The 13,603-nt window shown below is 34.2% G+C and overlaps 1 protein-coding gene across 2 annotated transcripts in view; it reads right to left on the reverse strand.

Annotated features, from left to right (window-relative positions):
* Nucleotides 1–13,603, reverse strand: part of A1CF (APOBEC1 complementation factor) — a 605,281-nt gene that overhangs the window by 20,564 nt on the left and 571,114 nt on the right. For both annotated transcript variants that reach the window (XM_044056418.1, XM_044056417.1), the window contains exon 10: nt 7,276–7,412. In XM_044056418.1, the coding sequence (XP_043912353.1) occupies nt 7,276–7,412 (137 nt within the window). The remainder of the gene's footprint in view (nt 1–7,275; nt 7,413–13,603) is intronic.

The raw sequence follows: 13,603 nt of genomic DNA on the forward strand, positions 1-13,603 counted from the left end.
TAATGGCTATGGCAGGCATGTTTCTCTAGAGTTATGGAAACTAAAAATTAATTAATGCAGTTTTCTTCATTGAAGACTATTTCCTTAGCAGGAGGGAGAGGTCAGAAATCCAACATTCAAGGACATTTATATTATAGCCAACCATTTTTTACTCATGTTGTTTGGATTTTGCAAGATGAATGTAAATATATTACTAGGAAGTCTTTTTTATAATTAAATATTTTTCCAGTGAAAAGAAGATGAGATCAGTACTATTTGAAGTTGAACTTTTGACTGCCTTGGACCATATTACATTTATTAGATATAAGATTTCACTTTCTTCTATCAGGATCTACAATATTACCTTGTTAGGCTGACTGACAATCAAGGAACCTTTCAGTGGCTTCAGGACTTTATGAAGATGATTATAAAGGTAATAATTCACCTTACTCAAAACAATCCTTCAAGCAGAATCCATACTACCTTTTGTTTCTTGCTTGGTTAACAGATTAATAAACTTTGTTTTGAGATTTTCTTTCCATCTTTCATAAAATCCTTGCCTTGAGAACAGCAGCCCTAGTAGGTGTACCTTCAGCTTGGACAGAAAGTTTCAAAACCTTAAATATGCCATCCATTATGCAATGTTTCACAAGGATAAGTTGGCATTGTCCACAAATCCTTATTTCAGAATGAGAAAAGTTATTGTTTTCCGTTTTCAGTCAAAATACAGAGCTTCTTTCTATCTATCCTCATCAGCAAAATTATGGCTATTGGATATCCTACAGAATGCATCCCAGAAGACAGCTGTCTACCTTTATTTAAAGAACTAAAGGGTTGAGAAAGTCAGATCAATATTTTATGTCATTTCTATGCTTCAGTATGCTGAGAAGATACTCTGCTTCAGAGTCAATATACAAAACAAGTTTTTTATAATGATATTATAGGCAAGATAAACTAAGGGCAACTCTCTAAGGACCATTCCTGCCACAGTTTTTTTTATATAGCATATGTAGCATTATTCTTTTGGCTTTATGTAAAACAGCATGGTCTAAGGTCTGCAGCTTTTACTAAGAATTACAAAAGGGACTGCATTTCAAAGACATGGGTAGTTTTTTCTGTAGAAGTTATTTCTAGGCCATGATGAAATGCTATATTTCAACTGAGTGAATTATTTCTTAGTAGCAGACTGCAGAGTCGTCTTTGTCCTAGTATCTAGCTGTCTCCCTCCATTCAATCTAGTATATTTGTTTGCTTCAGTCCATTTAAATGTTTTATGATGATAAATCTTAGTGCTGTGTTTACCTGACTATTTTATTATAAAGAGATGGTATAATCCCCAGTGCTTACAAAACCTTATTCACTCAGGTGACAGATGAATGACTAACCGTGTAATCTTTATTTTATATACAGACTTGAGTTACTTTGGTCTTGCAGTTACTAACAGATATTGCCTTATTTACATTTGAAGATATTTTTCTTGATCGGCTGGTTGCAGCTGTCACTGTGCAGTCACTTGATCAGAAAAAGAGTTTTGCTAAGAAACAGAGTGACGTTACTGATAGAAAAGAAAAAAATCTGCTTTCATTCAGGAAGACCTGCATCTAACTCAGCATGGGCATTGTATTTTGCTCCTTAGTTTCCTTTTGCTTCTACTGGGTGTTTTTACTGGCTCTTTTTCTCACATGAATATGAATAGTCAAGGTCTAATTTCTATTGGAAGATAAGCTTCCTGACTATGAATAGTCATGACTTGGTTCCTATTGGTGAAATAGCCTCCCGATTAAAGACAATTGGTTCTTTTGTTATGCTAAATAGCTGGTCTAGTTCATTGGACCAGCTTGTTCCTGTTTGTTGTTGATTGGTTCTACTGTGATTCTGAATTAATTTGAAACTGGCATGCTCCTGATTGGAAGAAATAGCTTCTGATAGTCTCTCATTGGTCATCTTGATATGCTAAATGGTTGATTCAGTTTGAGAAGCTCATTGGTCCAGCTTGTTCAGGATTCTTGATGATTGGCTATTACTCCTTTTATAAGAAAAATTGTTAGTTAATAGGTGAGGATCTGAAGAAGGTTTTTACCAAAAGCGCTTATCCACCTTAATACTTTGTTTTAAAGAATTTGGTTTTTAACATGGTGTGTTTGTCTCATGACAGCCTTGGTGGTATGTCTCATCTTTGTTCCTGGATTTTCTTTACTTGTTGAGACTACTTTTAATAACGTAGCGTTTTTTGTTTTTATGAGTTATGATATCATGTATGTTGACTCTCTCTCTGAGTAACCTGTCACCATATGCCTTGATAAAGACTGCTAACAGCTATAGAAACCATTCATAAGCACTGGTGTGCAGTGGTCGAAGATTGATATACAATATATTTGCATACTAAAGCCATTAATTAATAAAGATATGTATATGCAGCAGGTAACACTCTGTACATGAATTTGCCATATTATGTAGGTACTGTACTCCACACATGGAGTACATAAGCAAACATCCCCCCCTCTCCCAGTCAGAATAAATTCAGGAAGCCATGGTACAATAATCACATGCAATGCAGTTGTGGTGTTTTTATTAGCATAACAATTCTTCTTGCCAGCCAATATGTTGGTCAGCATACAGTGCTGACCAACATTTTAGCACAGAAACAAAAAAAAAAAAAAAATCAGACCTCCTCCATTGCACAGAAGGAAAATACATATCAGCAATGGATTTCCCTATGGTGCAGGCAAACCTGCTGTCTTAACCAATCTCATACTGGCCCACAAAGTAGTTCTGGGAAGGTACCACCAATAGGAACTTATACAGCACAAGATCATATCATTGTCATACAGGCATAGTAGAGGACTGCAGCAAAACAAAGGGCATCTATGTACAAATTGTAACATCTCTACTGCAGTATGCTTTACTGTCATGAAATACAACACAGTACAACAGCCGTTGGGCTGCTAAAGTTGGGATCAGGAATAAACTGGATGCTGCAGTATTTCACAGACTACTGTGTACAGTGTGCTCAGAACAGTATACAATCAATGCACTGTCACAGACCACAATCCACACCTATGCCACACAGTACAGTGGTGTACAATACTTCTAATCCTCTGCACATTATGCCTGCAAATACTAGGGCACAAATCCTGCAGTGATTTTTTTCTGAAAAGGCAACTGCTTGATTTACAACTCTGAGCTGGGTGAAGTGACAGACAGGGATATTATAAGGCCTACTGTAATGGTGCAAATCTGCATGTTTTATGGCACACTTTGAACAATTGGTTACTGGCATGATTTTTCCCAGATTCTGGCTTAATGATATGAGATCTGTTCTCCCTCTGTGGGCTATGTTACGCTAACACTAGAACTCTGTTGACTATGGCTTTTAGAAAAATATATATGAGAATTATACAAGTGAGGATGACAACTCAAACACGGTTATGATTGTGAAAGTGAGGATGACACATTCTTTTGGTGTCATGGTGAATACTTTTCACAATCCAACTTTATCCAATCTCTGTTACTTTGGTTTATTTTCCCATGGAAAAGCAACACCAGGGGTTCAGTACATTGACATTTAAGAATATATAATTGGAACTAGGTATTTGTTGTCTTCATTGATATCAGCTTAAACTGACTTCATTAGAGACTGTTCTCAACAGACGGTCATACAAATTGTCGATTTCCAAATGTATCCCAAGCTTTGATTTGTTGCTGTGTGAGAAACACAGCAAATTCTTAAATCCCTAATTCTAGTTCTGGGATCATTACTGACTCACGTAAATTGTGATGAGAACATGAAAAATACTTGCTAAAATTTCATATTGCCTTTATCATGCATGTATCAATTTTTTTATAGATTGCTTTCATTTTATTCATGAAAGGCAGAGCTTTTTGATCTAAGTACATCCATCTACAACCGCTTTTTCCTATTTTTGCACATGGGGTCATTGTATCACATCAACTTTGACAATCCTTTCTAGGTAATGTTCTTACCAGTGGGTAGCTATTACAATATAAATCCCTTCTACTCATATTTAAGTAAAACAAAGACAACTGCATTAGCTATGCTACCTGAGAATGACCTAGGTCGTTTATAATGGTGCTCAAGTAAATCAAGTAGTCATTAAAGAAAGACTTTAGTTTCATGGACAGTTTAAATTAGTTGAAGCATTGTTTCTCCTAGAAACACATCTGTCATCAGATTTACTCAGATGTGCCATGTCTGCTTATATAACCTTTACTTTCCAGCTGTTTGATGTATGCTTTTTCAGATGTTACCTACATAGTTAAAAAAAAAACACAGCAGGAATGCATAAAGAGGTCAGATTCTCTCTCCTTGTTCACAATGGAAGAGTCAGCTTAAACAAGTGAGGCATGTTATGTCTTAAATTAATTTAGTTTTTAATTGTCAGAATGAAAAAGAAAATAAATCTATTTATATGCAATAATCATTTCAAAATATAAACTTTATTTTCAACATTTTCTTATAATAAATTTTATTGTCCTAGTCAAACCCTGGAAAACAAATGCTTAACCCTTAGAAAAACAGGGACTTGATAACAAAGGTTAAATAAAGGTACTGTTTATACAAATCTTATCTAAAATCCATGGAGTGTGTTACTATGACAAGATTTTTGAAAATAATAAAATAGTTGCAAACTAGGGGAAAGACACTTTACTCAGAAGATATACCTAGGAAAGTTCCTTTAAAATGTGGAAGGAATATAATGTTTATGCTGCCCTACCTTTCCATACCACAATTACTGAACTACAGACACTGTATGAGAACAAAATACTTATCTCAGTGAACTGGCCTGTCAAGTAACTCATCGTTTTTTAGGGCACTTCTAAAATGCATTTCTTGTAAACATTATTGGGTTTGCTAAGAAGATAGTCATAAACAAGATAGTAGTTAATTTTCATATTTAGGACTTGCCTAAGATGTTATGAATATTACCTTAGTTAAATTGGGTTTTCCCAGGCTATGTTAGCTATTAATGTGTATTTAATTTGCTCATTTGTAGCTTGTCACTTTTTCAAGCTGTGAAAGAGGGCTACTGTGGCTGTCCAGTAGTCTTCCACCCACTTAAATTTGAAACATTTAAATATCTGGGCCAAGCACAGAGACTTCTTCCTAGTTATGTTATTTATAATTAAGCAGAGGCCATGGAGGGCTTATGTTATAGAGACATCCCACTCTAAGTGTATCTGATGATTCATATGATGGAATGATGTATCTATGTGCAACCATTTTTTTTTTATAACTAAGAGAGACATCTAACATCATTACTCATAAAGAAGTATTGCATTTCTTTCGTAACCTTAATCTGAAAGTGATGTTTTATTAATTGTAAATCAGGTTATACTGCAAAACAGTTAAGGGTTATTTGTGTGAGTCTGTTTTGGTTAATATTTGTATATCTCAAGCATCAATTCTAAGCTTTTGATATTGTTAAAGTCTTATTTTCCATCTGGACTCTGCTCCTGTGATATAATTTCATGTACACTACTTATATGCTCTGATGACCATTGTATTCTGAACCAGAGCACTACATCCTATTTAAGTGAAACACTTTCATAATTTTCATTGAACGGCATTACAAGCATGTGCATGGCTATAACCTATACACTCAGAAAACTTCAGCACTAAGGTCGGTGGTCATAACCGACATTTGAAAAAAATATACAGAATGGATTATTAAATAATTTCTACTCACATTCTATAAGCTTTCTAAAAGATATGCAATGCTTGTCTTTCTAAGTAAATTCTACCATTTCCAAAGTTATTATAAAATCTTATTGAACGACTGTTATTTATATTACTGATTTGACTTTCATTAATTATTTTGCATATAATAGTGACTTTTTGACTGAAGTATTATCATAAAGTCATGCTTCAGTTATGTATGCCTTGCAGGCTCAGAAAAGATTATATTGTTTTTCCTTAGAATATTCTGCTTTTCTTTCTCCTTACACACAAATAAGTTATTTGATTGCCACTGTTTGTTTTTTCGGCTTTTCCCGGTTAAGGGTCACCACAGCGGAACTCCGGTCCGCTAATGATTGGCAGTCAATTTTTATGGTGCTGAGTTGCCAGCCTGACGCCCAACCTTCAGCAAAGGCACGCCCATTCACGCATGTCTTTTGGAGGCCACTCGACCATGGGGAGGACATGCAGACTCCACACAGAAGACACTTCAGCCATGAATCGAACAGGAGAACCTCTTGCTGCGAGGTAACAACACTACCGCTGTATCACTGCGGATATAAGTTATTTGATTGCCACTAATGACATTTAATCTGTCCATAATGTATTCTGCAGAATATTTTTACCTGTTTCCACTGCATCTGTGTAGGGACATTCTAGTTTTCCACATTTAGGCTGGTATTCACAGTCTGAGGCTTCACATTTTTGTAGCAGTAATCTGCAAAAAGTGGTGCTACATGGATAGGCAAATTATGGTCTTTCAAGATGACTTGACTACAAAAAATTGTGGGGAAAAGGTTTCATTTTGGTGCTAATGCACCCTTGATCAACTACTGAAGGGATCACTGGGGGAAATGCTTCATTCTGGTGCTTGTGCATGCTTGGTGAAACTACTGAAAGGACGACTTTGGGAAATGTTTAATTTTTCCCAGTGAAAGTAATGTCTTGTGAGAACCTGTTCCCAGCTCTAACAGTGCTTAATCAGTGTCTGAAAGTGCTGTCATGGTTGTGTGTTATGCTGATGAAGCATGTTACAGTTTTTGCTTTTTTTTCCCAATTTTGTAGCATAATCATTGTGCTCTATGCACTACAAATGGATCAAAGTCAAGGTGTCTGCAATAAGGGAATCTACAGAAAGCATCTTCTTATCTCTTGTATAAAAGTTTCTTACACATTTTGAAGCACATTCTTTTACATAATGATGATTGCTGTCTGTATACACAGTATTAATAGGCCCAGCGTGTTCTACAATATTTCTGGTGCCAGTGAAGACACCAAGCCAAATATAATAAAAAAAATCTGCTAAGGGGATGATAAACCCATTTTTTTTTGGAATTCCTCTATTTCTGTAAAATCTATAAACATATTGTGAACATGTGCATTTGCAAATACAAACATGGAATCTTGTAGTTTAGACTTTAATCTGAACTATTTAGTATAAAGCTGATATTTCATTGAGCCGTATCAGAAGTTTAGTACAGAAGAGTATATGAAAAGCTACAACTTCATAATTCAAATAGGCATCTATGATATAATAAAATGTGTGCACTATGATTCTATTCTTTATACTGGATATTTGCATTGTTATAATTACTTACATATTGGGGTACTGAGTGGCAAGGGCTGGAATTGTTACTTTGTAGAGAAAAAGCTGTCTCTGGTCATGACCAATGGCAGAGTGAAGCTGGTAGACAGGCTGACCCCAGTTATTTTTTTGACAGACCTCTTCCAAAATCTAGAGAAAATAAACATTGTAATATGACAATGAGAAAAAACTGATAACTTATGGTAACTGAATGATAACAAAATAATGTTAATGGTGACACATTTAAAACTGAAACAGTATAAAAAAAGCAAGCAGAGAATATGTTTTTTGCCGACTACATTTCGCTTGTCTGACTGAAGACTGGCAGGAAAACACCTAGCTGAAAATCATAACCCTTAAAATACTGGCTTTGGAAATGCACACAAAAATGCTGGGGCCATGTTCCCCCTTAAATATATTACACCTGAGTAGGTTACAGTTCTATGTGTTTTTGTTAGCTTGAAACTGTTATACTAATTCACAAGTCACTTACCACCTTAATACCTAAAATTATATCTCCGTTTTGCATATTCATAACTTCAGTAAGTAATGATGCAAATGTTTAGGTTAAGCTCATTAGCTAGAAAAATGCAAGACAAATAGGATGTTAGCAAACAACACTGAGTTACTAAATGCAGCATACAGGTGACCAGGATATTTATTCATCTTTAGATTTATGGTAATTTGTGCAACCTTATAAAATAAAAGCAAAGCATGCAAAAATGTGTGCATGTGTCCTGGCAGTTTCCCATCCTTGGTTATATATTGTTTTTGTTGACTGGGAAATTCCTGCCTTAGTAGAGGTTATAAGAGAAAATCCTGTCAGTGAAATTAGATACAAGAATATAATATAATATTCAATAAAGGCAAACTGGAACTTTGGAAACTAGAGATATTAAGTTGAAGGAAGTAAAATATGTAAGAACTATTAGTTTAATTCATAGTGAATATATTGTGTTAAGCATATACAAAATAAAGGTAAGGGAAATACTCAAATGAAGAAAAAAACATATTTAATGATTTTCACAGTTTAATGTGAATAGCTTCAAAACATGATAATAGGGCTCTGGCAGCACAAAAATTACTTTGTTCAGCTGACAACTAAATAAATGATATTTTACATGTATACTTTGTACATCTTATGTAGGTGAGAGAAGGTCATATTTCACATATTTCAAAAATATAAATAACTTCAGAACAAAAGTAGATGTCATTTCAATTTACTACAAAACATGTTTGGCTTCTACATAGCTACTAATTTGGTGAGGAATATTTTATTTATAGTAGCCCTTCAATTTTTTTTTCCAGATTTAGAAAGAGTGAAAATAAAGCTGTTTGCTTACACGAGTAATAATGATATAACTAATAGCCCTTCTCAAGCAAGAAACACGTCAAGGAAATGGAGTATGCTGTGTTCAGATATTTGCTATCATTCTTACTTGTATTTCCTTTGGGTTCTGATCATTTATATACTAATTTGAAAACTACTTCATGAAAACCCAACCCCAGCTGGCTAAATAGACTATCATTACAGTTAGCATCACAAAAGATTCATTAAGTAGATAGCTACAGTAAATCCCATTACACTTGGTCTCAGTAAAACATACACAGCCAGTTTGTTAAAATATATTTTAAAAATAGTGCCAGCAATTCTGAATTTTGAACTACAGATACCTCATAACATAAAAAAAAAGAATAATTTGTCTAGTGAACTTAATGTCATAGCTGGCCTTGGGCATAGGCCAACTAGGCTGCCACCTAGGGCACTGCTCTGGCAGGGGTACTTTTCTAGTATTATTTGTTTAATTGTTTGTACAGTAGTACAGAAATTGTTTATTTAAGACATGTCAAATGAACACAGGAAAAAACTGAAGAGTAAGACAAACTGTGAGAAAAAAGGCAAAAAAAGGTAATCTGAATGGTGCAAGTAGACCAGGATGGGGCCACCTGTTGGTGTGAGGAGGGGCGCTGTGGAACCCTTTTGCCTAGGGTATCAGTTGACCGAAGGCTGACAATACTTAATGTTTAAGGTTAAAAATGTAAAATGGGACAAATGAATTTAGGTAATCCTCAGTATAAGTCACGTAAGTTAAAATATTTTTTTTTTTCAATAATTTTTATTTTTATTTTTACATTAATAAATGTCACAAATAAAAACCATCTTACAACATGACCGTGTGCATATATATATATATATATATATATATATATATATATATACATACACATACATACATACATACATATACATACATATATATATATATATATATATACATATATATATATATATATATATATATATATATATATATTATATATATATATATATATACATACACACATACACACATATGTTATACATTGATGTCAAATACCACAGGATATAGGTTGTACAACATATCTATTTACACTATGTACATAGATGCTTTCATTGTTAATTCCACAGTTATATAGACAGTATATACATTCGTGATATCCAAGTTATTATTTAATATCTGAACTTGTATGTGTTCTTTGCTTCCATTATAGTGTATTTCTAAGTTGCTATGTGATGAATTATGCTAATATGATATTAAAGGTTTGTTCCCAAATTTCTCTGGATTTCATGTTTTTGTTTTTTATCTATTACTATTTTATGAGCTAAAAGGTGTTGTATAGCTACTTGTTTAAAACCCTCCCAAGAGATATTTATCGTATCTAGCCATTTAAAAGCTATATACAGTTTCATTAGTAGGAAAATTGTTAAAAGTGTATATTCTTGTTTTCTTGGGATGTTGGGTGGGAGAATGTGTAACAGAGTGAATTCCCAAGTTAATGTTGATGTTTGATAACCTGTTTTTATAATTGTACCTTGAGAGAGTTCCAGAGTTTATAGACACATTTACAGCCCCAAAATACATGGATTAAGTCAGCTATCTGGTCCTTACAGTCTGGGCAGAAAGGTGATTTGGATGTATTAAATTTGTATAGGAGGTCCTTCACAGTATTTGATTTCATTTATCCATTTTATACTGAGTTGGTAATGGTTTCTATCTTTATTTGCTTGATAATAGTTTTCCAAAGCCTGCACTACAAGTTTCTATGTCACTATAGTAACATTTTTGGAATAACTGGAACACAGTTCTTTGACCAGTTTGTCTTAAAGGATTGTATTATGTGTGATTTAGGGAGGTTTAAAGTTGGTCCTCCTTTCTTGTATTGAACAGTTAAGGTAGGGATAGATGTATCTTGGATTGTTTTGTATCTTTCAGTATGGGAAAAGGGACTAGAGTCCAGTATCTTGTTATTTTTAAATTTGGGTTTATACTCAGAAGGGGTTTGCAGTATTGTCATGGCATGTCTAAGGTTTCAGAATTGAAAGAGTTTTTTCGCTAGGTTGATAGAATGTTTTTAAGGGCTCTATAATGCCCATAAGTTTGTATTTCTTTCTGCTTCAGGAATGGAAGTGCTTTGGGATTGAAACCTAGAGCTTTAATATATCTATAATATATTGTCTGCCCAGAGGAGGAGACCAATTTTTCCATTGACGGGTTATGTTCCAGCTATTCTCAATATTCTGTTAGTGTTAATGATTGAGTAGTACATTTTAAAGAATCTAGGTAGATTTAGTTACCTCCTTTTTTAGGGAGTGTTAATTTTGGATAGGAGATTCTACTGTTTTTTTTGGGTTCCACATATAAATTTTTGCTAGGAAGGTATAAAATTTGTTTTGAAGAATTTATTATGTATTGTTATCTGTGATGCCATGAATACTATGCATTAGTCTGGCCAAGAATGGTAGTTTTGGAAGTTATTTCCATCTTTTTACCACGTCTTGCATTATATTTTGCCCATTTAAGGTTTACATTGTGTTGGTAGAAGTCTTTTGTTACTCTGGAAAAAGGTGATTCCCAGGTATTTAGTTTTCTTCTTTTTATTTTTTATGTGTGTTTTAACAATGGTGATTAAGTAAAGAGTTTGGGTGTTTTAGGGAAAATATTAGTTTTCATTAAGAGTTTAGTTTGTAGTTAGACATGAGTCGAGAAATGTTCAATTACAGCTATTATTTTGTTTATATCTAATTTGGTGTAGTGCAGTATATGTTCAGATCATCTGCAAATGCAGTAGAGGTATATTTTGAAGTTGTGTATTGATGGAGAGTTGTGATATGTAGTTTTGTTTAATGTATAGAAAGAAGTGGATTCTAGAGCCTATAGGTTAAACAGGAAAGGGTGATAATGGGCATCCTTGTCTTGTTCCATTTTTGTTAGGATCCTATTTGACAAGTTTTATTTATATACAGAGATGTACTTATGGGTTCATACAACATCGGAGTGATCATTGATTCTTGGACTAAGCAGGTCCACCACCATGCCGATCATCTTGTTAAGGACTCTTGGAGCTTCTTGAGTAGGCTCACTCCCCTGATTTGGCACCCAGGCCAAATCTTTATTACCATCGATGTCACCGACCTTTCTCCTGCATTCCGAAGGAGAAGGGCCTTGATCTCTTTTTTGATGGACTAAAGAGATTTTCAGGGTTGAGTTATGAGAAAATCAATCTGTTGGTGGACATGATGAGATTGGTCCTGGAACACAACTATTTGAAATTTCAAGGGGAAATATATAGACAAAGTAGAGGAGTTGCCATGGGGGCCTCATGTGCCCCGATTTTCGCTAATGTAGTAATGCTCGAATGGGAATCCTTGTTTGTATTCCCAAGTATGTATTACAAATATGTTTCTTACTACAGTAGATATTTGGACGATCTATTTGTCTTATGGAAAGGACCTGCCAGTTTGATACCAGAATTTATTGAATATTTAAATAACACAACTCAATTTTTAAAATTTACTTATAATGTGGAGACCCAGGGTATAGCATATTTGGATACATATATTTCCAACACAGAGAGTGGATTTCAATCCCAAATTTACAGGAAAAAAACATTCTCCAATGATTATTTGTATTATAACAGTTGTCATCCTCCACATATATTTAAAAATATTTTTAAAGGTCAGTGCATTCGAGCTGCACGGATGAGCTCGACCAAGGAGATTATGGAGAGAACTCAATACAATATCAGAAATGTTTTCTAATAGGGGTTATCCTAATACTTTATTAAAACCAATACAAACTTATATTATGAAGGAATGGGGGAATAAATACCCACCCTTATTAGGTCAACCTTTCATTTCACAAGAAAAGAAGAAAGTTCGAGAAGGCTGTTATTGTGTCCTTACATATAGTCCATATGTGAACACCCTTAAGGAGATACTTTTAAAACACTGGAACCTTTTTAATATATCAGATGACCTTACTAGCTGTGGGAATGGCCCCAAGTTTGTTTACAAAACTTCTTTTAATATTAAAAGGTTATTAGAAAAGCCAGGAGAAACATAAGGAGGCCAATATGCTAAGACACACCACAAGATGTGGATCTTGCAAACAGTGCAGATTGATTAACATCAGTAAGGAAGTGAAACTAAACAACATTATGCATAACATCTTGCACAGTAAAGGTGGAAACTGTAATACGTCTAGAGTAGTTTATGTTGCGACATGTGAGAGATGCGATGCATTTTATATAGGCAAAACGGAAAGGAGATTTAAGACTCGCATCTATGAACACACATATAGAATAAAAAAGAAGGACCCCAACAACGCATTGAGCAGGCACATTATAGATAGGGGAATCGAGCACTCCTTTTTGTTCAGCATTATAGATCATATTGATACCACAACTGCAGGGGGAAATTGGAAATGTTATTTATCCCTCCTGGAAAGTAAATGGCAAATCATATGTGATGCAACCACCAAACCTGGCCTTAATGATCACATAAGCATCAAACCTTTCCTCACATTTGACAGGTAATGTTGTAATCTCAGTTTCAGTCTATCATTTGATATTAGCATTCACCCATGGTTGTTTTCTGATGTAGAATAGTTATTATTTTAATTAATTTTTTTATATAGTTATTACTACTGTTATGATTATGATCTTATATTCCACTAGACATTGTTGAGTTGTGATTAACTATTTAGATCAGGATGTTATACAAGCTTACTTTTATATGTTTTTATCATGGGATATTTGTATTTGTATAATAGGACACTCTCCTCCCCCCCCCCCCCTTTTCCTTTTCCATTCTTACTTTTGAATGCACAACAACACACACTTTGTCGGGTTGTTGTTTGTTGATGTAGGTACAGTTATGTAGTTATCCAATGTACATTTATCTATGCACTGAATGTTTTGTTTGGTTTGGTTGGCGGTTTCGTGCCATCCTTTGAGGTATTACTGCATTTTTGAGTATTTTTTGAGTATTTTTTGGTGTACTCATCAGTATATTTTCAGCA

Source organism: Protopterus annectens, chromosome 14.part0 (assembly GCF_019279795.1).
Source record: "Protopterus annectens isolate FY-2018-M chromosome 14.part0, PAN1.0, whole genome shotgun sequence".
Taxonomy (NCBI): Eukaryota; Metazoa; Chordata; order Ceratodontiformes; family Protopteridae; genus Protopterus; species Protopterus annectens.